Source organism: Barbatula barbatula, assembly GCF_947034865.1.
Source record: "Barbatula barbatula genome assembly, chromosome: 15".
In the NCBI taxonomy this organism is placed as follows: domain Eukaryota; kingdom Metazoa; phylum Chordata; class Actinopteri; order Cypriniformes; family Nemacheilidae; genus Barbatula; species Barbatula barbatula.
The window spans coordinates 19,377,716-19,405,180 of NC_136778.1; the positions used below are offsets into that span (position 1 = coordinate 19,377,716).

At 44.4% G+C, this 27,465-nt stretch overlaps 1 protein-coding gene across 1 annotated transcript in view; it reads left to right on the top strand.

Annotated features, from left to right (window-relative positions):
• The window catches only part of kcnk10a (potassium channel, subfamily K, member 10a), a gene marked incomplete at both ends in the record, with an annotated part of 75,623 nt that extends 52,753 nt beyond the window's left edge, over window positions 1–22,870 (top strand). The window contains 3 exons of the mRNA XM_079474070.1: window positions 10,337–10,529; window positions 19,576–19,718; window positions 22,331–22,870. Of these exons, the coding sequence (XP_079330196.1) occupies window positions 10,337–10,529; window positions 19,576–19,718; window positions 22,331–22,870 (876 nt within the window). The remainder of the gene's footprint in view (window positions 1–10,336; window positions 10,530–19,575; window positions 19,719–22,330) is intronic.
• Between the last annotated feature and the right edge of the window lie 4,595 nt (window positions 22,871–27,465).

Below are 27,465 nucleotides of genomic sequence, written 5' to 3' on the forward strand. Positions count from 1 at the left end.
GAATTCAGAATGTGTCAGACAGCACACCAGTATTAAAGATCGTGTAACACACCCAGTGTCTGCCAATCTCATATTAATCTTCAGTGCTTATACAGTAGTGTTGCATACCTCTTATCTTTGAAGAGTATTTATAAAAATGTATAAAAGAGAGATACAACTGTACTGTGGTGACCCACAAGTAAAGAAAGAGACATTCACCAAGGGACTATACCTTCAGATGAGATTCAACTTTATTGTCATTACACATTTACAAGTACAGTGTAACAAAATGTAGTTTAGGTCTAACCAGAAGTGCAATTAGCAAATGCAGGATATATAGTGTACATAAATACAATATTAGAAAAATACTATATGGTAAGCATGGACTAAGAAAATACTTTACAGTAGGTATGTTCTGAGAAATTGACAGTAGATTTGTACTTCAAACAACATATACAGCTGGCTATATACTAAGAGCAGAAATATACAGGTGGCTATGAGCAGATAATAATTTAGACTAAACAGTAGTACAAGTGCATAAATTATAGACAATAGCTATTAAAGTTGCAGTACAATATATGAGTTAATGCAGTCATTGAAGTTACAGTGGATGAGTTATACAGCTATTGAGGTTATGGTGCAATAGATCAGTTAATGCGGTTATTAAAGTTACGGTTCAATATATGAGTTAATGCAGTTAATACGTTTGCAGTGCAGTAGATGAGTGATTCAGTTATTGAAGCTACAGTGCAATAAATGAGTAGATTCAGTTAGTAGAGTTACAGTGCAATATATAAGATAGTGCAGTTATTAAATTTACAGTGCAGTAGATGAGTTAAATGCAGTTGAAAGTAGTCCAGTAGTGCAAATGAGCATTCAGTATAATATTTCTGGTGTGCAAGTGAGCAGTATAGAGTGCAAATTATGCTGTGTGTGTATAAACAGTCTGGTAGAGCATATAAACATGAAGTACTGGTGTGTACAGTTCAGTGATGCATGACAGCCCTATAGTGCAATGTAAATAATGTTATAGCAGCATTAAAGTTAAAGGTATGAGGGGTAGTGGAATCGGGGGACAGAGTTCAATAATGAAACAGCTCAAGGAAAAAAACAGTTTCCTAGTCTGCTGGTTCTTGTCCGGAGGCACCGGAAGCGCCTACCAGAAAGCAGGAGAGTAAACAGTCTATGAGCGGGGTGAGAGGAGTCGTTGAGAACGTTGCGAGCTCGACGCAGACAGCGTTTCCTCTGGATGTCCTCAATGGAAGAAAGTGTAGTCCCTGTGATGCGCTGGGCTGTTTTTACCACCCGCTGCAGTGCCTTGCGTTCAGCAACAGAACAGTACCTGTTCCAGACTGTGACACAGTTGGTCAGGATGCTCTCTATTGTGCAGCGATAAAAGTTCACCAGGATAGTTGAAGATAGTTGGTACTTCTTCAGTGTCCTCAGAAAGAAGAGACGCTGGTGAGCCTTCTTGACCAGGCGTGAGGTATTAGTGGTCTAGGACACGTCCTCCGAAATATGGGTCCCCAGGAACATAAAACTGGAAACATGTTCAACAGCCATCCCATTAATGTGGATGGGGTCATGTGCACTTCCTTCCGCCTTCCTAAAGTCCACGATGATCTCTTTGGTCTTGGAGGTATTAAGGAACAGGTTGTTGTCTGAGCATCATGTAGCCAGATGCCGGACCTCCTCTCTGTATGCAGTCTCATCATTGTTGCTGATGAGACCATTCACTGTTGTATCGTCTGCGAACTTGATGAAGGAGTTAGATCCGTTTACGGGCCTGCAGTCGAGTGTGAAAATGGAGTAGAGAAAGGGGCTCAGTACGCAGCCCTGTTGTACACCAGTGTTGAGGGTGATGGTGGTGGAGCAGATGTGGACTGACCTAACAAGCTGAGGTCTGTTCATCAAGAAATCCATAATCCAGTTGCAAGTTGAGTTGTTAATGCCTAGGTTTCCAAGTTTGATGATTAGCTTGGAAGGGATGAAGTCTACAAACAGCATGCGTGCATAAGTGTCTTTTAAGGGGGGGAGGTTGTGTTTTTGTTGGTTCCCGGGTTTACCGGTGTGTGGAATTACTCTGACATGCTGTTTTTTATGTATTGTTTAAGTGGAGAGTAAAGTTGACTCGACGCATCTCCGTCTCTTGTCACCCCTCCCTTGATCATCGATGGCCAAGAGGCTTATCGGGTGCGAGCAATCCTCAACTCCCGACGCTGAGGCAGGGTTCTCCAGTATCTCAATGACTGGGAAGGGTATGGTCCGGCGGAAAAGTCCTGGATAAATTCTCAGGACTTCCTGGACCCCAACCTTATCTCAGAGTTTCACAGAGACCACCCCGACCGACCAGCTCCTAGACCCCGTGGAAGACCTTGACGTCCGGACCCTCCTCGCTTCGGGAGCCACTTCCAGGTAGGGGGCTTTGTCACGACCCAGGCCTCTGTGGCTCTCTCCAATGACCAACAGAGGGCATCCTCTCCCGAGTTCTGATTCCGTTCTGGACTACATTACCCAGAGGTCCGGTATCACTATGATAATCACCACCCGGTGTTCCCCGTGCTTGAACTCTCATTCATCGCGAAGTCTTGTTTAGCCCGTCTTGCATTTCTGAGCGTTTATACCGATCTGTTTACCTGTATATTACCTGTGACTACCCTTGTACCTTTGATCCCTTGCTGCCTGCCCTACTGCTTTGTTTGTGACCTGTCTATTGCCTGCCGCCTGCCCTGATCTCAGTCTGGTAACCGACCTTGATTCTGTCTGTCTGTGTTATCCTTGTCGCTGTTGATTGACCCTTGCCTGATAATACCACGATTTATATTAAACATTGCAAATGGATCGAATGCCCCTGACTCGTCATTACACCTCACTTCTGCCTGAGTGTTCCAGTCAGCAGTTATTATGCTGCCGCAATATTTTGACAGCTATATAAACCAAGTTACACATTCACTGCCCTCTTCCCAGTTAACCCAGAAATTCCAGTTTTAGAAAAATACAATTGCCCCTTCTGCCTGTTATGACCAAATAATTGATTTACACACATGTGATAGCCCCCTTCATTTCAAGCCAGTTTTTTACACAATTATATAATAAAATCATTATATACCATCAGAAAATACACATTATATTCATATGAATAGATGAGTCTATTTGGAAATGTATGTTTCTTCACTGTTATTCCTCAACCTTAACTGGCAACTGTGATGGACGTGACCAATAAAGGAAGAACATGGAGGCAGCAGGCTACTTAACACTTAGGGGGTTATTTTCCACATAATGGGGGTTACCAAAGTAAAACCAATGTTAGCCCAACTGAGGTAAACCAAACTATTCATAAAGAAAAAAAAGAAATCAAAAAAACATTGAACGATAAACATGAGTCACTGCATGTTCCTCTCAAACATTTACAGAGGTCTAGGAACTACAGGACCTGTTCTCATGCAGAACATCACTCCTCCAATACAAACACAACTAACCAACTTATATATTGGTGGCCAGCACCAATTACTACAAAAAGGGGATACATAAACACATAATGGCCATTATACACAAACAAATATGAAAACATCAAAAATATACACACACAGAACTTCAAATAACACAGTCAAATGACTTCACTTATAAATGTACTTCCTATACATAAACAAAGGAAAAGTCAATGAAATAGCACATGGAGTACCCCAGGGTAGAAAGCGGGATGGTTGCGGCCCAATCGTTTGCTGGAACTATACATATACATCGCCCGGACCCCTTTTGACGGTACACCAGCTCACCAGTCTCAGCAATAACAGACAAGCAAACAAAGAGATCGGTAAGAAAACACTCAGCAAACTAAATTTTAATGAGTACGTGCACTTAACTCTAAACGAAAGTTTAAATAAAGTTTATTAAACCCAAATTAATGTCGTCGTGCATTCTTTACTGATAAATCAATTCCATTAAATAAAAGATAAACTGACCCGACCTAGGATCACCAACAACCACCACAGCAACACAGTGTTTCACAATCACATCATGCACATATAATGTACATGCTTGTTTACACTCTTTGGCCACCAGATGGTATTGGGAGCAAATGAAGCCTCAAGAAATTAACCCATTTTTGAACCACTTGACTAAAAAGCTTCAATGCTTCATCGTGACACTACTACTTTCTTTAATGAATCCACTGATGGCAGGTTTAAAAAACCCATTTGCAGTTTAATGAAACATTATTAACAAAACAAAAACAAGACTTCAACTGATATAACATAACTTGAACTAAATATGACCATAAACAAACTCACCGAACAGGGTTACGATATTTACATTTAGGCATTTGGCAGATGCTTTTATCCAAAGCGACTTACAATGCATTATCCTATGCCTACGTTCATACGTACATACGTATCTGCAATCCGCTGGGTTTGAACCCACAACCTTGCGTTAGCTATGCTACGTATGACACTGAAGCTTCGAGGTGCTTATCGCAAATGCGACACAATTTCTAGTAAAGCCCCGTATCGGGGTGTGTATTGGTTTCCCAGAGTCACGTGATCTATGACAAATGAAGCATCACTTTCTGTCCAATCACGTGTGCGTTTCGCTCTGCGTGTCAGAAGTTTCGAACTCCAGATCTTACTTAACGAGTCCTTGTTGGCTCAGTCTGGTTGAAGGGTTTGTGAGGAGAGTACTATATGTGACCTGATGAAATGTCACACAGATATTTACCAACTACACCACCTAGGGACTTCCACCCCAAGATTTAACACCAAATACGGTGAGCATACAATGCACAGGCGCCAGGCAAGAGCTGAGACACACGTGGATGGCAGTTATCAATTTAATAAACCTACTTTAAAAAAACACACTTACAAACACATATTAGGACATTTGTGTGTACACATGAGCAATGGATGAGTACAGATACCTCTTAGTTAGCAACAGTAAGCTTTAGTATAATCGAAGCATTCAGGTTATTATCAAATATTCAACATATGAACATGAGAAGGGCCAGTGAGTACAGGGCTGGGGACGCCACCACCCCAGGCACACAAAGTTAAAGCCACCCCAAACACCCCAATGTCATACTTCAACTCAAACAAACACCGCAGCCCAAGTGATCGTCACGGCAACCCAGACCACAGCAAATCAAACAACAAGAGACAAACCAAATGATAACCCCCTTAGTTCGTCCCCCAACAGTAGGCTTATGGATGTAACTCACTAGGCAATGGCCATGACACATGGGAAGAATAACATTTATAAATTAATTGGAACCCCCAAAATTTGCAAAAACTCCAAAATAAAATCAACAAAAAGAAATACAAACAAAAACTGGAGAACTCCCTAGAGACCCAAACAAACCAAAAATTCAGATTATGTCCAAATCAAAACCAGACGGTGACCCAAGCAAACTAAAGTCAGAAAGAAAATTAATTAAAGGCAAAACAGCAGCGTAGTACAAGTCTGTCTGTACTAGCGGAGAACCCGCTTTGGAAGTTGTAACAGCTCCGACTGCATAAATTAATACAACCCCGCAAAATAATGGACTATGAAGTTGTTAAGCTCACTGAATACATTCTTGGCTATATAGTTGGAGGAAGGGATTCCTCTTTCTATCTGGTTATCTTTGTGGAGGAGGGGATCCCCTCTAAGCTAAACATTCTTTGTTTTACAATGCTGTACCTTATAGGCAGGACCAGACAAATTCCACGTCCGCGGGAATAGTACCGTGTATTTGATTGAGTACGCATCAAGTACTCTGCTGTTTAGGGTTGCAATCTGACGATTTAATGGCGTGATCGATTCCAAAGACACCCACAGTCTACTTCTCAAGCGAATCTTATAGATCGTGATCGTTTCTAAAGTAGCCTAGGCTACAGAACAAGCAAATTTTAACTCCCACAAAGCAAAAGTAAAAACCACTAATTAAGCAGCCTGTATATATAAATGTCCACACAATATGGTTGTCGTGTTCGTATTGCATCACGTGTTTTTGTTGATAAAAGCAAGCTTAGCCTACACATTATACTTGGGTTTAAGAATCCTGCGTAATCAGATGCAGCAAACTCACACACAACACTGCAATGAGCGAACAAGTTTGCTAAAACGCTTATGTTTTTTTCCACATTAATTCCTTTCTTCTTCATCTCATGTGCTGAAACAGTATCACTGAAAGATCCATTAAAGTAGTCAAAAACACGACCATCATAGTTTAAAGCTGTGAACAGCGTTAACATGTATGATCACCATTATAAAAATATGTTATTCTGCATGTAAAATGTATATTTTAAATAAACAAGAAGGTCTATATTCAACAATGGTGTTTATAAAACATGTTCATAATGTTTTTATTTAGGTTTAATTGCAATTTTGACTGCTGATTTGTAAATGCTTTTATTTTCTCTCAAATCTTTTAACACATTTATTTATTTATTTTTTAATTTATAACACTTCTCAAACAATTTATAAACTATTCCGCAGAATTGCGCAGATTAAGAAAAAAATTCTGCGCAGAATTAACAAAAAAGTCTGCAGATTCCGTCTGGCCCTGTTTATTGGTCATTCTGTGAATCCCTGGACATATGAAACCTTCCAGATGCCTACCATATATAAAAACTTGTAGCTCCTAAAATAAATGAGTTCAAAAGCTTGATGTCTCTCTGTGTCTTGTTGTTGTGCTCCCAGATCTGCAGAAGAATTCTCTTACAACATCCAACCTATTTATGATTTGAGATTTTAATGGTGACCCAAAGCACAGAAAGTGTTAATGAAATTTAGTGTTTGAAAGGAACCTGAAATTTAACAACTACTTATTCTTTTTTGTTGTTGTTGTGTCTTTTTGTTTTTGTAAAATCGTTGCACTTTTGGTGTTTTTAGGTAATTTGGTGTTGGTATTTGGGGTTAGGGTGGGATTAGGGGAGAGGGGAATAGGGTGTTGGTATTTGGTGAAGCGTTTGTAAGGCAGCAATGGTTTTAAATAAGCACCAGATGGCACTGTTCTCGACACTTGATGCTTCGAATCTTTTCCCGAAACATTCAGGGGAAAGCCTCATTGTTTCACGAGGCTTCATTTGCCCATCCCTACCTTGCGTTTTAACGCAATGCTCTTTCCACTGAGCTACAGGAAAGCGAGAACAAAGCTAGCCAAAGGACAATGAAACATAAGAGCTACTTATACACTGAGTGGACTTAAGACTTAACAAGACACACCTGTGAACAATGAGCCAATTAGGGCAGGGCTACACAAAAGACTACAAAGATAGTCTACAAAGATAGCAAGCTTATCTGCATGCTCGTCATCCCCATCGAGGTCTCAACCTGACTGCAGATTGTCGTAAGCGACTTGAGTGGGCAAATGCTCACATTCGATGGCGTCTGGCACTTTGGGGAGGTGTTCTTTTCACTTAGACAGCGTGTATGGCATCGTGTGGGTGAGCGGTTTGCTGATGTAGGCGTTGTGGCCCATGGTGGCGGTGGGGTTATGGTATGGGCAGGCGTATGTTATGGACAACGAACGCAGGTGCGTTTTATTGATGGCATTTTGAATGCACAGAGATACTGTGACAAGACCCTGAGGCCCATTGTTGTGCCATTCATCCACGACTGGCTTAGAGTCCATCTATTTTGTGGTTATCACCCTGACTACTGTTGGCAATGGGGAATAAAAAAACCGTACAAAATAAATATTACTTGATACAGTATTGTTGTAGTGGCCAAAAGTGATGTCCAATTCTGGAAAAATCGCATTTGTGCTTCATTTAAATATATTAAATATGCATTTAAAAACTGTGTTAGTTTTGCTTCCAGTTTAATTAAAGCACCCATGTCACCCATTGAGCATGTCTGGGATGCTCTGGATAGGTGTATTCAACAGCGTGTTCAAGTTCCTGCCAATATCCAGCAACTTCACACAGCCGTTAAAGAGGAGTGGACCAACATTCCACAGGCCACAATCAATAATCCATGGTGTCGAAGGCTTACGCTGCTTTGGGTCAAACATCAGTGACTTGACAGGCTTCAACCGTTAGCCCGTGGAGAGAGATGAAAAGTGGTGTCACATGAGGTGCTGCTGCGTTTTGAACCAGCTGGAGTGGTTTGATAGCATTTGCAGGAAGACCAGCCAGGAGAGCATTGCGGTAGTCCAACCTTGTGATTACCAGGGCCTGGACAAGTAGTTGTGCCACATGTGAGATATGAGATATGGTCTAACTTTGCATATTGGCATGATCGCGTTGTCTTTGCAATGTGATCATTGAAGGACAGCTGTTCATCAGTAGATATGGGTCTCGTCAGCATAACAGTGATACAAGAAGCCATGTGTCCCTATTATGGGTCCCAAGGATCGTCGTGTAGATGGAAAAAAGCATCATTGCAGTATTTTATGAATATTTCATACTACAATAGTATTACTTTTTTCAAGGTTCTGTACAATTGACATTCATACTTTTCAAAGGGAATTTTTTTAAGATGAAACTAGCCACTTAATTTCTTGATCCTATACCCAAAGGGTAATCATTTTCAATCATGCTTTCCTTTTTTGTGTCCGGTTGTTTTGACTATTCTAAATTAGTCCCTTTGTTCTGGGATAGTGCCAACAGCTTTTAAAATTTTCACCCCATATCCAATCTCTCATTTCTTTCAAAGCTTTTGGAGCGGGTTATCGCCTCCCGGTTAATTTAATATTTAACTGAGAACAACATTTTTAAGCCTTTACAATCGGGCTTCCATATTACTGAAACAGCATTGATAAGGTCACTAATGACTTGTTAATTGCTTCTGATAGTGGCTACCTTTCAGTTTTGATACTCCTTGACCCCAGTTCAGCTTTTGATACTGTAGATCTGTATAGAAAATGTATTTGGGGTCACTAATGCTGCTCTTAATTGGTTTAAGTCTTATCTCAACGATTGTACACAGTTTGTTGCAATGAGTGGTTTTAGGTCTGAGGTTGGTGTTGTGAAATCTGGAGTCCCTCGGGGATAAATTTTGGGACCCTTGCTTTTTTGGTCAGCGTTTGAAGTCTATTGGTCTAAAATTTCATTTTTACGCAGGTGATACTCATATTAATATACATTCGAAGCCCAATGATTTTGTGCCTGTTGATTTTCTTTCAAAAAAAATTATACGATAAGAGAATGGAGGTCGCAAAATGTTTTCCGTCTTAACACTAATAACACTGAGATTATTCCCATTGGTTCTCCCCTCCAATTATGTAAGGCTAAATCAGTCGGCATAACTGTAGACAGCTCTACCACAGAGTTTTTAAACTAAACAAAAAAATTTGGGTGTGATTTTTGGTGTCAATTTAACTTTTAAGCCACATGTTCAAAACACTGTTAAACATTGTTCTTTCATCTTAGAAATATCAGTAGATTACGGCAAATGTTGACGTTTTCGGTTGCTGAGAGATGCGTTGTTGGGTGTGGCCTCTAAAGCTACCCTAAACAAATTGCAGGTTGTGCAATTCTGCTTCCAGAATCCTGACAAGATCTTGGCTAAGAGTTCATGTCATGCCTATTTTGGAGTCTTTGCATTACCTCCCTGTTAGGTTTAGGGTTGATTATTTTTTTAAATCGTGATGCTTACTGACAAGCCTTTGCATAGGTTGGCACCTCCATATCTACCAGAGATTTTAATTCCCTATATTCCAGTGCGTGACCTTCGCTCATACAAAACTGGTCTTTTAACTATTCCATGAAACTGGTTAAGATCGATGGGTGATAGGGCTATCTCTTCATTAGCTCCAGAATTATGGAATGCTTTTCCAAATTAGATAAGGCAGTCTTAATCGCTTAGCACTTTTACATTTTATCTTAAATAAATGTTATGGTAGCTTTTAGTTGATTTATGTATTTTATATTTGTATTGTTTATGTGTATTGTTCAATTTTCCAATTGTGGATTGTTTTGTTCTGAATTTTACTTGTAAAGCGCTTTGAGGTTCACTTTAAATGTGCTAAACAAAAATAAAGTTTATTGTAAATATAACAGAAGGATCCAACATGCTGTGATAGTGGCTTCTGTGGTTAAGATCACGCCATATTTAACCTAATCAGTCTCCTTCAGATCATTAAAAGACCCATCATAGAGCTACTCAAAACATCCCACACAGTCACAAAGTGTCTTTAAATACTACATGTGGTTGCAACTAGTTGCAGCTATCCTCTTGCTCAGTGGTTAGAGGATAGGACTAGTAATGTCAATATCGTGGGTTCAATCCCAGGGATTGCACATCATCAAATATATCTGTATTGCAATGTAAGACACTTTGGATAAAAGCATTAGCTAGTAACGAGGTCATGCATGGACTTTATACTATATTGCTTCATTCATCATGTTGATATTGCTTTGTTTCTATTTCATCCCTGCAGCGCAAACACAATCAGATAAGCCAGACGAAGATTCGAGTAGCCTCTACATTGCTCTTCATCTTGGCTGGCTGCATCCTCTTCGTCACAATACCAGCTATCATCTTCAAACACATTGAAAGATGGACTGGCTTAGAGTCCATCTATTTTGTGGTTATCACTCTGACTACTGTTGGCATTGGGGATTATGTTGCAGGTACGTACAAAATAAATATTACTTGATACAGTATTGTTGTAGTGGCCAAAAGTGATGTCCAATTCTGGAAAAATCACATTTGTGCTTCATTTAAATATATTAAATATGCATTTAAAAACTGTGTTAGTTTTGCTTCCAGTTTAATTAAAGCACAGGGGCATGTTCTTTGTACGTCGCTTACTACATCTACATTAATTCATTTGGCAAACGCTTTTATCCAAAGTGACTTACAAATAGGAGAGCACATTAATATTTTGCAAACGCGCTAAACTGTACCGTTAGTTTACAAGGCCATGCTACTTCATTAGGGAATTTTGTTTTAAATTGACATGGACAGATATTGGTTGGTCAAAAAAATGCAGAACAGGTATGTTTTGATCCGTTTTTTGAAAGTTGTGAAGGATGCTGCCGTTCGGGTGGAGGCTTGCAGAGACAGCCTGTAGCAGGTCTGAAGGGATCGGGTCAAGGGGACAGGTCGTAGGCCGAGTGGAAAGGAGAATTTCAGTCTCGGAAAAAAGGGTAGAGAAAGGAGGGAGTTAAACATAGCAAGGGAGAATTGCCTGCTGATGGTCTCCACTTTATCAGAGAAGAAGTTGGCAAAGTCATAAGCAGTCAGCAAAGTATTGGCCGGAGGTGGAGGGGACAGAGAAGATTTGAGAAATGTTGACGTGGATGATATGCAGATTCGATCATGTTTTGAAAGTAAAAATGTTTGGCTGGAGATATATCAGTAGCAAAGGAGTTAAGAAGACGTTGATACTCAGCAGGGTCTCTAGACTTGATCATTCCTCTAGGCTGCGGAGAGGAAATGGCGCATCTGATGATCGTGAAGAGTCTCAGAAAGCCAGGGACAAGAGGGTGTTGCACACACAGCAGTGCCAAAGTTCCATGACATTGGTGAGCTGCTGCCGACGGTGCACATCACTGTGACAAATATAAGTTTTCGTTGGTGAGTTAGAGCACGGGCCTGCATGTCAAAAACCAGGTTACTCTGCAGGTTCTGCAATGAATCTTGTTGTGAAATGAACAGTTACATAAAATCAAAACTGGCTATGACCCGCTTGCTTGGTGTCGGAGCGTGGGCAGGTTTTGTCGCGGTTGCTGATAGACATCTGTTTTTTGTATTTATTGTAGATGTTAACATTTTAATCTGGACAGTGTAAGTTCCCTTTCTGTCGGTCTCTCGAGACAGACAGGCACGATACCTACCTCACATGCTCCAGCATGCTTAAGTAGCGTTCGTGGCAATGGTATTGCGGTCACGGCTGGCCCTGTATTTTGGACAAAGCATGATTTTCCTCAACACTGGAGCAGCTAAGGGCTATGTCGGTATACCGGGTAGAACATGCTCTCGTGGCACAAGTGCACTTGTGTTCACAGACGTGCCACCTGAAGGTTCCAACCAAGGCTCCCTTCCAAAGCGAGGTCATCCTTGCCATCACTGATCTCGAGGGCTAACACTGCGGCGGGTCAGCTGCCTCCACCCTTTACGCCAGGGAGTGGTTAGAGGAGGGAAAGCAGGACCCAGTGGTTATGCAGGGCCTGCGCACCGCCACAGACCTCGCTCTCAAGGCGACCGAAGTGATGGCGCGCACACTGGGTCTAACAATGTCCACTCTTGTGGTCCAAGAGAGACACCTCTGGCGCAATTCTGCGTGGATGGGAGGCATTAAGAGTCCACTTTCTTGATGCACCCATCGCACAGAGTGGGCTGCTTGGTGACACATTTGATTACTTGAGTATTTTGACGAAATAGCCTCTCCGCCGCGACCCGGCCCCCACTAGGGCATCGAGGGCATCTGCATCCCAGGAGCCCCGCCCCTCCGTACCCCAGGCTCCAGGCTCCGGTGCCACGTCCTCAGTTGGCCCTCCGTGGACGGAGGTTTCAACAGTGTTTCGGCAGTGAAGACTTAAGGCAGGTAATTCAGCAGACCCGCTCGCCCCCCCAGGGCCCTGACCCTGGCAGGGCAGCCATGCTGCCACCACAGAACTTCCCCCCCATGGGGGCAATGAATCAGATCTCCCCGCTAGTTCCACCGTCACAATGTCTGGGGCCTGGTCACAGCATGGGTCAAGAAGAAAAGGAGCATCCTCTCCCCTGTCGAAGCACCTCGTTTCCCGGTATGGGACTAGAATCTGTTACCATACAGCATGCCTCACGAGAGCGTGCCCTGTCGATGCTGTGCTACCTGGCCCTTGTCAGGCAACAGTAAGCGGTCGCCCTGAAACACTCAGAGGCTCCTGGGGCATATAGCGTCCTTGTCGGCAGTCAAGCCGCTCAGGTTGATGCATATGAGACCGCTTCAGCATTGGCTTCAGAGTCGGGTTCCCTGGAGAGCGTGGCACACCGGCACAGGTTCCCATCACGTCTATCTACTGGTGCACCATAACCACTTGGACAGACATTTCCCACTCCGGACTGGAGTCCTGTTAGAGCAGTTGGGAGGCGTGGCGTGGTACTGCAGATGCCTCCCTGCTCGTTTGCGGTGCGGTGTGCAATGGGCAGGCAGTGTCGGGGCGCTGGACGGGCCCCCGCCTGCAGTGGCAATCCAATTGCCTGGAGTTGCTGACAGCTTGCCTTGTAATGTAGAGGCCCCTGCCTCCAATTTGGCGCAAGCACATGCTGCAGACAGCATAGCTACCCTAGCGTACGTCAACCGTCAGGTGACGTTAGTTCATGGCAGATGTCGCAACTCGCCCAATGTCTCCTCTGGAGTCAGGAGTGGGTGGTGTCCCTGCGGGCCATTCATATCACTGATGACCTCGATGAGACAGCCGACGTCCTCTCTTGGCAGGTTGCTCCGCGGAAGTTGGCGACTCCATCCCTGTGGTCCAGCTCATTGGGAGCAGTGCAGGCAGGCACAGGGGTACTGCTCACCCCCCTACACACACCCCATTGCCCACTTGGGTACTCCCTAACCAAGACCTCCTCGGCACGGATGCCTTTGCGCACAGCTGACTGCGGGACAAGCGGGAGTACATCTTCCCCCCCAGTGAGCCTCCTCACACAGGTACTGTGCGGAGCCAGGGTAGAGGAGCTTCGAAGTCTGCTGGTTGCGCCGGATTGGCCCAACCAGACTTGGCTCTTGGAGCACACACTCTGACGGCCACTCCCCCCTGGCGAGAAGGGAATGGTATAGCACCCGAGACCAGACCTCTGGAACTGCATGTCTGGACCCTGGAAAGGACGAGAAGATCCGAAGTGACCTGTCTCCCGCTCTTGTGAGCATGGTCCCTCGGGCAAGTGCACCACCACTGGGCGACTGTCGCTATAAGTGGCGCCTCTCCTGTCGCGCTCCACAAGTGCTTAGTGATGGATGGAATGCCTATACTTCGTCCAATGGAGGAAATAGAATAGCGCCTGAAGAGGGGAGAGGGCGCTCTGCAGGCGTACGCCCAGACACCGTCAGTCTCACTCGAGACCCGGTCCAATACAGGTTTGACGCCCGTGTGAAAAAAGGCTGGGCGCAGCCCTACCCGCAGCTCTGCAGCTGTATTCCAGAGAGGCACTCTGAGCCCATGCCCAAGAGGAGGCTGCACCCTGGCGGAGTGAGCGTCATTACAGTGGTGTTGTGGAATTGTATTTTCTTATTCCTTAATCTAGGTTGAGTCAACTTTGACAAACGCAATACACAGAGAGGTGAGGTTACTTTGCAAAGTATTTTATTGCTGTTTAATCTGAATCATAAGCAATGAGCATGGTGCAGCGAAAAGGCGCTCTTTCCTTCTGCACAAAGAGCATATATATGATTCAAACGTGACACCCCCTCTCTTTGCCCCACGCAAGAATCCCGAGCTGGTTACGAGAAGTGATGCCCATTATTCCAAACAGAACATCTTGGCCCCTGCTCGAGGGCAAAGGCAGAGTGGTATGACTCGTATTGAGAAAAACATGATAACAATTTAAAGAAACACAGATAAACACTTCATAAACATATAGACAGACACATCAAGAAGCGAGATTAGAAAATTGCCATTACAGTGGTCACTTACAGGACGTGCCGTTTCCGACAGGAACCCCATTCTGTCAGTCTCCACACAATGTCGAGAGACCGACAGAAAGGGATGTTTCGGTTATGTATGTAACCTCAGTTCCCCGATGGAGGAAATGAGATGTTGTGTCCATCATGCCACGAGAGCTGTGCCGGCCCACTGCAGCGAACGAGAGCGCCTCTCAAGTTCCTCAGTCCAAAAAGGTGAATGAATGGGCCATCTTCCCTTTTATACCCGTATGTACGGAGTGGAGTCTGGTGTGCCGTCCCATTCACCAAGTTCATTGGCCTTTTCAAAGTAGAGTCGGAGACGATAGGTTCTCAAGTCAAACCCCATTCTGTCAGTCTTAACACAACATCTCATTCCCTCCATCAGGGAAACGAGGTTACATACGTAACAGAGATGTTTTCCACCATCGAGTAGGGAAAAGTAATGTGTTTATGGCAATCCGAATAGGAGTGCCAAGGTAGGTTTAAACAGTTTGTTTCACATGGAGTTTTGAAGGACTGTAATAGAGTGATCACAACAAACGCGGCAAATGGCGCTATTCGCGTGTAGTTGGATGCTTGAACATTTTGAGTTTACTCGCATTATTAACGCGTGAAATTTGCTTCATTACAGATGTGAATTCACATTTTGGGAGGGGCTTCTGCCATGCAGCTCCAGTCTTGTTACAAAATGGCTGACATGGATTTTGTTGAGAAAGCGACTTACAAGTAGTTTTTTTACAGTGACACATTACTGCAGAGCAATCAGGGGTAAGGTGCCTTGCTCAAGAGCACTTCAGTCATGACCTTTGAACCAGCAACCTTCTGATCACAAGCCCAACGCTCTAACCCCCAGGCCACAACTGACCCCATTAGCATTATAGCATAATGTGCTATGGAAGGCTGAAGAACGACTTAGACTACAGTCATTGAGGCAACATAACCTCCAGTTTATGTGAGAGGTGGTACTGATGCACTTGCCTGGGTTCGGGTTCCGGAGGGTTTATGGAAACAGGTGTCGTCCGGGGTGGAGGAGATGCAATGGGCAGGCGGTAATCACACTCAGCGAGACATTGGACGAAGCGTCCCGAACACTAAATGAGGTTCTCCTGTCCTTTGTCGTCATCGTATCCAGCCATTTGCAACCTTATAGACGTATTTAATCCCTGTCGAAAAACGCTCACCAGGGCTGACTCATTCCGTCCACTAATGGCAGCGAGGGTACGGAAATACAAGGCATAATCTGCAACTGAGGCTCGTCCCTGTCTTAGCCGTAGGAGTTGGTCTTCTGTTGTCAGGGATATGGCAGAATGGCCGAAGACTTCACGGAAATGACAGAACAAGAGTCTTTCGGATAGGGTGATGGGACCTCCAGCACTCCAAATACACTGAGCCCAATCCAGCGCCTTCCAGGAGAGCCGGTAAATGATAAACGTGACCTTCGCTCGTTCTGACTCGAACTGGCGTGTGCTAATCTCGAAGAACAGCTCACACTTTAGAATGGCCAGATCCTCCACGGATCCAAAGAAGTGATGGGGTACGGCCATGGGATTGGTAACCAGAGATGAAGCGGGGGATTACCTGGAAGAAGTTGTTGTCGAAGAGTATTGATCAGATCTTCGAAGGGTTGGGGCAGCTGTTGATGCAGACAGTTGTGGTGTAGAAATTGTTACATTGATGCTTTCCTGTAGCTCAGTGGTAAGAGCATTGCGTTAACAACGCAAGGTTGTGGGTTCGACCCCAGGGGATTGCAGATACCTATTTAAAATGTATAGGATAATGCTATGTAAGTCGCTTAGGATAAAAGTGTCTGCCAAATGCCTAAATGTAAATGTAGGTGCAATCATGGATGGTGTGGACTTCAAGGGATTATGGGAAGTGTAGTGCATGGTATCAAAATTCTGGGGATCGTGAATCCGGTGAAGGGTGCTAGTGCAGGGGTGTGGTCGGTGTAACACCCTGTCTGTTACAGGGTGTGTGTTGCACACTGAACATTTGTGTGGCATTCAAAGACTAGAGTGGAGTAAGTGAGTTAGCATGGAGGGCGGTACCAGAGCGAACAAACAGAAAACTCACAGTTTTCTTTGCTGTTTCCAGGTAAGTTTTATCAATGAAATGGAATTTCCCCCACACATTTACACTTATCACACCTACTCTAGATATGAGATGGCCGCCTGGCACCGTGAGGGACACTTGGGAGCGCAGGAACCTTGAGAAAGGAGCACGCGCTACGGAGGCCACATCCTATCGACAGGAGGTGACAGGTGGAAATACACAAACGTTCTTGCCAAATGGGGAGAACGGTGCACGATCCCAACCGGGGTGCATCGAACGGTGTTGTCCACTGTGAGGAGGTCACAGGTTCACCAGCGGGGAACCAAGAGTGAAGAAATATTAGACGGGACAACCCAATGGGGGAGCATCAGCTCAAGTAAACAGGGAGATTTTCCTCTACGAGCTACTCTGCTCTTTTTGTAACCAGAAGAGATGCTTATTGATGGATGGAATGCTTGAACTTCACCCAGTGGGGAAAGTAGGGAGGCGAAATAGCACACTGACTGACCTAAAGAGGGGAGAGATATTTAGCAGGCATACACCTCGCGGGTCCTACCTGTTGTTATCAGCAAGACACTGCCTGTTGGTATCCAGCAAGACACGGTCTGAAACTGGTTCCACGCATAGGTTGTAGAACCTGGCAAAGGTGGTGGGCATAGCCCAACCCGCAGCTCTGCATATGTCTGGCAGAGAGTGCCCATGAGTAGACTATACCCCTGGAGCATGGTAAGTGAGAAGTGAGCTCTCACCTGGTCCCGGAAGGGAGTGGTGGGAACTTTGGGTACATAGCCTTGCCAGGGTCTCAACACAATGTGGGAGTCACCCCGTCCAAACTCTAGACTCTCGTTGGACACAGAGAGTGCCTGTAGATCCCCTACCCTCTTGATAGAGGCAAGCGCCACTAGGAGAGCCATCTTCATCGTGCGATGAGGTAGAACGGCCTCTCCTAGGGGCTCAAATGGAGCCCTAGCAAGGTCCATAAGGACAACATTAAGGTCCCAAGATGATACAGAACATGGTCGGGGAGGATTCAACCTCCTCGTGCCCCTGAGGACTCTGATGACCAGTTTGTGCTGTCGCAGATACTTACCTGCAACCCCATTGTGATGTGCAGCAATGGCGGCAACATAGACTTCAAGGGTGGATGGCAAGAGATTGCTCTCTAGCCTCTCTTGAAGAAAGGACAGCTTGACACTGATCGCACAAGTCTCTGGGATTTCCTGGCGGGAAGCACTCCAGGACAAGAAGAGGTGCCACTTGTCAGAGTGATGGTCTCACTGACGCCCGGGGGCAGGCCACTCAGGATCTCCTCATCAAGGAGCCAGACATTGAGTTTCCAGAGGTCTGGTCTCGGGTGCCAGACCGTGTCCTTTCCCTGAGAAAGCAGGTCCTTCTTCAAGGGAATCAACCAGGGGGAGTTGTCAGCTCCGCCGAGTTGAAAACTTTGCCTGTCCGGTTGAGGTCGCCCGGGATACGAATGGCTTGCAGAGGCGTAACTCTCTGCTGACTCCAGAGGAGGAGACGTCGGGCGGTCCTCGGAAGCCTCTGCCAGCCAACCATACCCAAGATTTCAGTGGCGAGATATGTAAGTAACATGTGCACACTGTAGGAAATTTGGCCTTTTAGAAAAATTTACTCTTTAAGACGCTTATGGCTTTCCACCGAAACGCCCGAGGAGAGTCGTACCAAAAGGCAGCTGCGTCATATGGTCCAGTAGTACAGAGGATAAGCTCTTTGCATATAAAGATGCTCAGCAGGTTCCAAAAAAATAGGTGAATGAATGGGCGCCATCTTCCTTTTATACCTGTATGTAGGGGCGGAGACTGGCGCATCATTTCATTGGCCTTTAAAAAGTACAATCAGAGTTGATAGGTTCTCAAGATCAAACCCCATCTGACAGTTCGAAACAACGTCGAGAAACCCACAGAAAGTGAACAATCGACACTAGACAAAGGAAACACTGGGGTATATGTACAAAAAACTAAAGAGGGCTAACAAGAAACACCTGGGATTTTCTTAAAGATCGGGTAACACACTCAGTTTCTGCCTATACAGTAGTATTGCATTCTTCGTATATTCAAAGAGTATTTAGTTAGATAATATTTTTTAAAGAGAGATACAGCTGTACGACCGATTATCTTTTAGCGCTGGGACTGCTCCATCTATCAGTTTCAAACGATCTACAAATCCAGCATTATATCCACCGTTTATATAACATTCATCACCGAAATGCAGTGAACAATCAAACACAGCTGAACTTCCCAAATGAAGCATATTGATGGTGTGCTCTTCCACTTGCTCTCGCTGGTTGACGTGTGGGCGTGCTCTTTCTCACGATCGTTGGTTAACGTGTTGCCGTGCTTTTCCGAGAGGACTGTTCAATAAAGGACTAAGAAAAGTTGTTACTTAATGGAATTTCTAAAACTTTCAAAACTTATACGAACCTTGGCTGTGTGTATTGAGAACAGAAATGTCATACGTCTAAATCGTTTTTTTGACAAGTTGACCATGTCAAGCAAGTGCAGCCATCAAGATTAACGTTGTAAAAAATCAGAATGCATGAAACATTGTTTCAGTGTTGAACCCCCCTTTACGCCTAATCTATAATTAATTATTTAATATAGTCTTTTATAAAATAACTCTTTAAATAATAATTGATGTTTCGATTGTATTTATAAATCTGTTTCATTGCCATATTTACTTGCTGCATTTAGTTTGATGCCTTTCAAGAGTTCGTTTTTGCTTTTGGTCCGGTAAAATGAAAGGATTTACAAAAACATTTTACAGTTGATTGACACTCCATTACAGATGTATAGCTAGGAATAAAACAAGGTTTTATATGGTTTTTAATTGTTTTTCTTTCATATTTTAGACGTAAGACGTAGTAAGCAAATCTGAACCTCTACATTTTTCTGTTAAACAGTTTTGACAAGACAGTTTTTAAATATGCCTAGATGTAAAAGATAACTAGATGTTCCCAACTTTAAAGTAATTGTCATTCTCTCTTTCAGGAGGAAACAGACGAATCGAGTACCGTAAATGGTACAGACCTCTGGTGTGGTTCTGGATCTTGGTTGGATTGGCTTATTTTGCTGCAGTTTTAAGCATGATTGGAGACTGGCTGAGGGTACTTTCTAAAAAAACTAAAGAGGAGGTGAGGACCTTTTAGTTTGTACTTTGAGTAATCAGGACAAAGGTTTTCTCCTGCCACTGTCATGATTCCGCTATCATGTCATGTTTATTTTTGGTCTTGCAGCGGAGTCATGGCATAGCCTTAGGTTTTGTGTGAGAAAGCCATGTGCTTTCTCGTGTCTTGTCAGTGTTTCCCGCCATCTCGTTTCCTCGTTAACCTTCCCTGAGTGTTTCAGTACCCGCACCTGACCCTTGTTAATTATCCTTTGTCTGTCTCCCTTTAAAACATCCTCGTGTTCATTGTCTTGTGCTGGTTCGTTGTACTTGTTACCCTGTCCTAAGCCTTGTTGTGTTAGAAACTTTAAAATCTAGTCTTTGAGTGTTCAGGTTAGTCTTAGTGTTTATAGTTGAGTTCTTGAGTCTTTGGTTTTCAATTTGTCGTGTTTTGCTATTGTGTACTCCTTTGTTACCCCCTCGTGGGTTTTTGTTTTTCTGTTTATATATATATATTAAAGTCCCTTCTGTTAACCCCTTCATCCCCGTTTCGCTGCCTGCAATTGGGTTCTCCCCTCACGATCATAACAGAACGAACCAGCCAGAACTGAACCCAGCAGGCAGCTATGACCTCGGCACGATCCCGGAAGCCTCGTCTACTCTGCGGCATCCAGCAAGGGAACTCAAACCTGCAGGACTATTTTGGGAGATTCCTGGATGTCGCAGTTGATGTGGACATGGGAGAAGAGGAGCTGGCGGTGCTCTTTAATGCCGGTCTGAGGGACCCACTTTCGCGGGCGGAGATGAGGTCATTGGGACCTCCGGAACTCGACGACCTGTGGCGGTACGTCAATGCTCGCTCTGAGTCCGGGGTCTCACCCCAACCGATCTCTCCGCTGGCCGCCATCCCCGAGGGCCGTACCCGGCGAATCGGGGCTGTGGGCCTCTCCTCACCCTCGGCACCCTTCAACTCTTCCAGCACGGAGCTGGTCATGCTCCCCGCCGCTTCTACGCAACCAGCTACACCCACCGTGAGCCGGGCGAAGAAGAAGAAGCCGAGGAGGGGTGTGGTGTCCAGCCCGAGGTTCCAGCCGGAGGAGAACGCCGGAACTCAGCCCAAATATTTTTTGGGGGGGCGTCATACGGGCAGGGGGGCCCTGTCCAGCGGGCCTCCTGGTGTCCCGTCAAGTCCGGTGGTCCCGTCAAGTCCGGTGGTCCCGTCAAGTCCGGTGGTCCCAAGTCCGGTGGTCCCAAGTCCGGTGGTCCCAAGTCCGGTGGTCCCAAGTCCGGTGGTCCCAAGTCCGGTGGTCCCACCTGCACTCAGTCAAGTGCCAAGTCCTGCACCCAGTCCTGCCCTGCCGGCCTTCCAGCCGGCGTCAAGTCCTGCACCCAGTCCTGCCCTGCCGGCCTTCCAGCCGGCGTCAAGTCCTGCACCCAGTCCTGCCCTGCCGGCCTTCCAGCCGGCGTCAAGTCCTGCACCCAGTCCTGCCCTGCCGGCCTTCCAGCCGGCGTCAAGTCCTGCACCCAGTCCTGCCCTGCCGGCCTTCCAGCCGGCGTCAAGTCCTGCACCCAGTCCTGCCCTGCCGGCCTTCCAGCCGGCGTCAAGTCCTGCACCCAGTCCTGCCCTGCCGGCCTTCCAGCCGGTGGCTCAGCCGGCCTTCCAGCCGGTGGCTCAGCCGGCCTTCCAGCCTGTGGCTCAGCCGGCCTTCCAGCCTGTGGCTCAGCCGGCCTTCCAGCCGGGAACAAGAACAGTTCCCCCGAGGACTTCTCCCATCAAGTCCCCGGGGATTCCACGCTCGCGAGCGCCCCCGGGAACTAGGACTGTCCCACCCTATCCCTACCCTCTTGGACACTCTCCCGTGAACTTTGTTGTTCCCCCACCCCCCCTCCCATGTTTATTATTTTTATTGTCTCACCCCAACCCTGTGATTTTGCTTGCTTGTTTCCCCCTGATATTGTTTTCTTTGTTTTGCCTTGTATTGTCGTGTTCCCAGTCTGTCTTGTCTTGTTAGTCTACCCCTTGATGAACACCTGGAGGTGTTCATTTAAGGGGGGGCTTATGTCATGATTCCGCTATCATGTCATGTTTATTTTTGGTCTTGCAGCGGAGTCATGGCATAGCCTTAGGTTTCGTGTGAGAAAGCCATGTGCTTTCTCGTGTCTCGTCAGTGTTTCCCGCCATCTCGTTTCCTCGTTAACCTTCCCTGAGTGTTTCAGTACCCGCACCTGACCCTTGTTAATTATCCTTTGTCTGTCTCCCTTTAAAACATCCTCGTGTTCATTGTCTTGTGCTGGTTCGTTGTACTTGTTACCCTGTCCTAAGCCTTGTTGTGTTAGAAACTTTAAAATCTAGTCTTTGAGTGTTCAGGTTAGTCTTAGTGTTTATAGTTGAGTTCTTGAGTCTTTGGTTTTCAATTTGTCGTGTTTTGCTATTGTGTACTCCTTTGTTACCCCCTCGTGGGTTTTTGTTTTTCTGTTTATATATATATATTAAAGTCCCTTCTGTTAACCCCTTCATCCCCGTTTCGCTGCCTGCAATTGGGTTCTCCCCTCACGATCATAACAGCCACATAAGTTTTACATGAACAGCTAAAGACTTCACTGTAAAAATAGATTTACTGTGTTCTCCTTCTGTTTAAGGTTGGTGAAATTAAAGCTCATGCAGCCGAGTGGAAAGCCAATGTTCAAGCAGAGCTCCGTGAAACCAGGCGTCGCCTAAGTGTAGAAGTTCACGACAAACTGCAGAGAGCTGCCACTATTCGCAGTATGGAGCGCAGGCAGCTAGGTTTTGACCAGCGGGCCCATTCTCTTGACATGCTGTCCCCTGAACGTCGAGCTGCTTTCAACAGCTTGGATGGCACAAATTTTAAGACATCATCCCAGGAGAGCATTGACATCAAGCTCAATTATCTACGTTTACGAGTTGAGCAGAGTGAACATCAACAAAGCGACCAGAGCCAGGCACATTCAGAAGATAACATCTTCAACCGTCTCAGTTCTGTAACAAAACTAACCAAGAGGAACAAGAACCGAGAGCTGAGGAAAAATATCCCAGATGATGGTCAAAAAGCTTTAGACTCCTTCAGTTGTAACAACCCCACAATGGATGAAGAGAAGAAAGAGGTAGAGGACGGAGAACTTGATAAAAAGGTGAACACCAGTCTGACCTTATCTATGTAGAATGCCCCAATAAACAAAATGGATTAATTCCTCTACCACCAAAAACCAAAGATGAAGAACAAACTCCGAACAAACTTGAAGACAAGAATTTCGGTTTGCAAATGGAGCCTAAGAGTAAACATAAAAAATAATGTATACCAAAAGTGCCTTGTGTCACCCTTACCATGTTCAGCTGTTGATTTAACTATTCACTGTGCATTGAAATCTTGATAATGGTAATTTGGCAACAATAGCACATAGAAATAAACTGGGCCCTTTTTTAGTAAACATTGTATCTTACCACTAGGAGCTCTCCTAAACAGCAGAAAACTTTTTAGTTGAGAGTTCCCTCTTAAAATGTATTTCTGCTCTCGCTCTCAGCAGTGTTGTGAATAGGTTTTAAGCCAAGAGAAATAGAAGGATTGACACAGTTTCTATGGATGATGTCAGCAAGGTTACTGACAGTGCCCAAAGTGATTTGCTGTTAGAGGATGTGTCTCTGTCAGTAATTTAATCATATAAGTATTATAGAATGATAATGCTGACACATTTAAATAAAATTTTTTAAAATATAATTGTTGCCATATTCAGATTAAGATTATAAAATATACGCTAAATTACGATTTAGACAAGTGCAAAAACATATAACGTTTTGTATTGTGCATTTTAATTTATATAATTAAACTGAAGCTGGATTTTTATTAAGTAATATTAAATCATCAGCAAGCTAACAAACACAAGAAACACATTATAAAAAACTTGGAGCAAAATAACAAAATGGAGATATCAGTTTTTGAAAAATAAACTATATGTTCATTTAAAGAATGTTTCCAGCTGTATGTTCAGCTAATTGTAAGCATTTTGCCTGTCTGCATCTCAATTAGATGATATTAGTAGTCTTTATGGTTAAAGCTGCTGTCCATAACATTGGCCTCTTTGTCGCCATCTCAGTTTGAAACAGAGTTATATGCAGAGTTATTTTACTTTACGTGGGTTGTTCTTTGCCATTGCTGCTCTCTGTGAATGAATCCGAGACTGACTGCTAAATGAAGCACATCTGTACATCAACGTGACAGTGACAGGTGACCGTGTCTCGATCAGTTACAACGTGAAATGTTTCAAAACATAAAGAATCAATTGAAGTGTTTGATATTGCGTCCTGCCTGATGTAGACTCTAAAAACTCTAAATAACATGGAAAATACTGCCGACCTTAAGTCCTATAAGTAATCTATCTGAAACATGTCGTCTGAACACATACAATATCTGCCGCTTTTTATTTCTGACTACATGAAACTTTAAAAAAATAAATCACAATATTAATTACCTTAATGCAATCCTTTCAGATGTCAGAGCCAACTCTCAAAATCCATGTCGATATTAGCTTTTTTTATGCAGGAAGCTGTCACTTTAGCTCACTGGAGCTGGAGATTACTTTATTATTAACAACAGATGATTCCCCAGCTGTAATCATCGTCAGAACTTAATAAATTAAGATGTTTACAGCCATCTAAATGATGATTTAAATTCTAAGTGAATTAACAACACTCTGTCAGTGCAATCCACACACACACCGGATAAACTAGCCGGTTCTTCTTTGTGTTTATCACGCAAAGAGGTACCTTAGATGGCTCATTCTATTACCTGAGAATTAGCTATTTCTATCCACACTGCGGGTCCCCTTGCATAACTTACAATGTTCTGTCAGCTGCAGTAGTATTTCGAAAGTGAGGGGAAGGGGTGGAGTGAGCAGTTGGTTGCAACCTTGCCACTAGATATTACTGAATGGACTGCCGGTGTAACAGCCATTTTGATGACCTTAGTGACATTTAACAGATTTGGGAGCCAGTTTTTGCGGTAAAACATTTTGTGAAATTGTCTTAGCGCAAATTTTTGAAATCCTAAAATTAGGACTTACACCCATTAAGTTTCTCCTAAAGCTTCAAGTTGTGATCTTTAAGCCTTAAGATGTTTTGTGAATACAGGTCCTGAAGCTAAAACCAACTTTCCTTAAAGTTAAAGACTGATTCTTAAGACTACCGTAATTTCCAGACTATTGAGCACCTATTGAGCAATATAAGCCGCACCCACTGAATTTTAAATAAGCCGCACATGTCTATAAGCCGCAGGTGCCTACCGGTACATTGAAACAAATTAACTTTACACAAGCTTTAATGAAACACAGCTTGTAAAAAAAATAAATAGGCTTTAACGAAACACGGCTTGTCACAAAATAAATAGGCTTTAACAAAAAACGGCTTGTAACAAAAAATAACACATTAGGAGTAAATCGTAGCCTACCAAGAAAGTCATCCTCTGCACTGAAACCACTTAAGTCATCTCCTTCTGTGTCGGAGTTGAATAGCCTCAGAATTGCTTCATGCGATATTGGATCGTTATCTTTGTCGCTCTCATCACTCTCGACCATAAGTTACTCTTCGCATCTGGCCCGTTTTAGTGACGGATTTCTCCCCACTTGTCATCCAAGCCTCCCACTTAACACGGAGCACCACCTTAAATGGAAGATTTACCCTGATGTCGAGTGGCTGCAAATACTTTGTTGGGCCTCCAGGAATCACAGCTGGAATTGAGTTTGTCTTCTAGATGGCTTCTTTCACCGAATCTGTTATGTGGGCCCTCATGCTGTCTAAAACTAGCAATGCCTTGTTCCTGTGAAAGAATCCTCCCGGTCGCTTGCCGTAACACACCGTATGCCATTCATGCATTAGGCTTTCCGTCATCCATCCTTTCTTGTTGACTTTCACAACAATTCCTCTCTTGAATTTTTCTTTTGGCATCGTCGTGTGTTTAAAAATCACCATCGGTGGAAGCTTTTCTCCTGACGCCGTGCAGCTCTGAACACAGGTGAAGTGAGTTTTTTCATGTCCAGTTGTTTTCAGCGTGATGGATGAAATCCTGTTGACAGTCCGAGTGAGAGGCAGGTCAAACGTCAGAGGAACCTCATCCATATTTATGATGCCGTGCAGGACAATTGAATGCTCCGCTATCTTTGCATCAGTGAATTTGCGGAAGTTAGAAATGTTTTCCCTGGTAGTCGGGAGGGAGCTGCTGACACAGACTCGTCCGTACCCTGATGGACAGGCTTTTACGTCTCATAAATCTGAGACACCACGATGGTCCACCTCTAAAATCCTCAAACTTCATTGTTGTGGCGAATGTTTTGGCTTTCAGTCGGATCTATATTCACAGTTGAAATACCTCGGCCATCTGCTCTCTGTGTGTTGACCCAGTCTTCAAGCTCATTTTCTAGTTCGGCCCATCTGCTTTTCTTCCCTCTGAAAGTCAATTCCTCACGCTTCTGTTTCCAACGTCTTATCATCGACTCATTAAGACCAAGCTCCCGTGCAGCAGCTCTATTTCCTTTTCCAACAGCCAGATCAATCGCCTTCAACTTAAAAGCTGCATCATATGCATTTCTCTTTGTCTTTGCTATGATGAGGGTGATAAAATGATTACCGTAATCAGAATGATGGGAAGGTCCAGCGCGCTCGATTTAATCTAAACAGTAAACAAAAAAGTAGTTTGACCTTAACCCATTCGGCAATTTCATTGGTCTAATGAAAGCTTCATGCAGCAAAAAAATGAGCACTTCAGTTTTTTTTGGAGAAAAAAAAATTTAAGCGGGAAAAATCCATATATTAGCCGGGTCATTGTTTAAGCCACGTCTTATAGTCCGGAAATTACGGTACACAAAATGTTTTTGTACTCTGTACTGCCATCTTGTTACTCTTATCAAGATAGGAGACCTCTTCAGCTCTCCTTAGGAGCTGTGGCGGGCACAGTAACAAAAGACAAGTTGTACCAACAAGCCCTGGAGGCTGCTTTATTACGAGACACTGTGTTAGGGTGAGGGTTGGGTGCGGGGAAAAGGCTTTAGGTAGTCTGTGAGTCTTGTGATGGTCTCTGGGTGTTGTTTTGGCATGCTCATGCTGTGGCGCTCTGGTGGTCATCAGCCGCTGGAGTCTACTACGACAAAGAGATACAATATTAGTTAGCATCTGGTTGTAGGGAGTTGTAGCTCACTCTGTTCCTTTCTCCAGCTGCTTTTATGCAGCCTGAAACAAGCTTCAGGTGCTGGTGTTGATTGCCTTCATTTCCATGGCGACGCTGATTACGCAATAGTGGACTCGCCACAGTACTGAGACCTTATGTTAACACTTATGGGATGGTACAAGTCGTTGTTCCTTTGGCAGACCACAGGGATCTGGCAGGATCATAGGTCTGCATTAGCGAGTGAAGATACGATGGTGCAGACCATGTGGTGGTCTTGTAGGCCAGGATCATAGCTTTGAACTTTATGCGGGCGGCAACAGGGAGCCAGTGTAACCTGATGAAGAGCGGAGTTACATGCGCTCTCTTCGGTTCGTTGAAGACCACTCTTGCCACCGCATTCTGGATCATCTGGAGAGGTTTGATTGTGCAAGCAGGAAGTCCAGCCAGAAGTGAATTGCAATAATCCAGTTTGGACAAGACAAGAGCCTGGACTAGGACTTGCGTAGAGTGCTCTGATAGGAAAGGTGTAATTTTCCTAATGTTGTAGAGGATGAATTTACAGGACCGGGTGGTGCTGGCAACATGACTTCTGAGGTTAAGCTG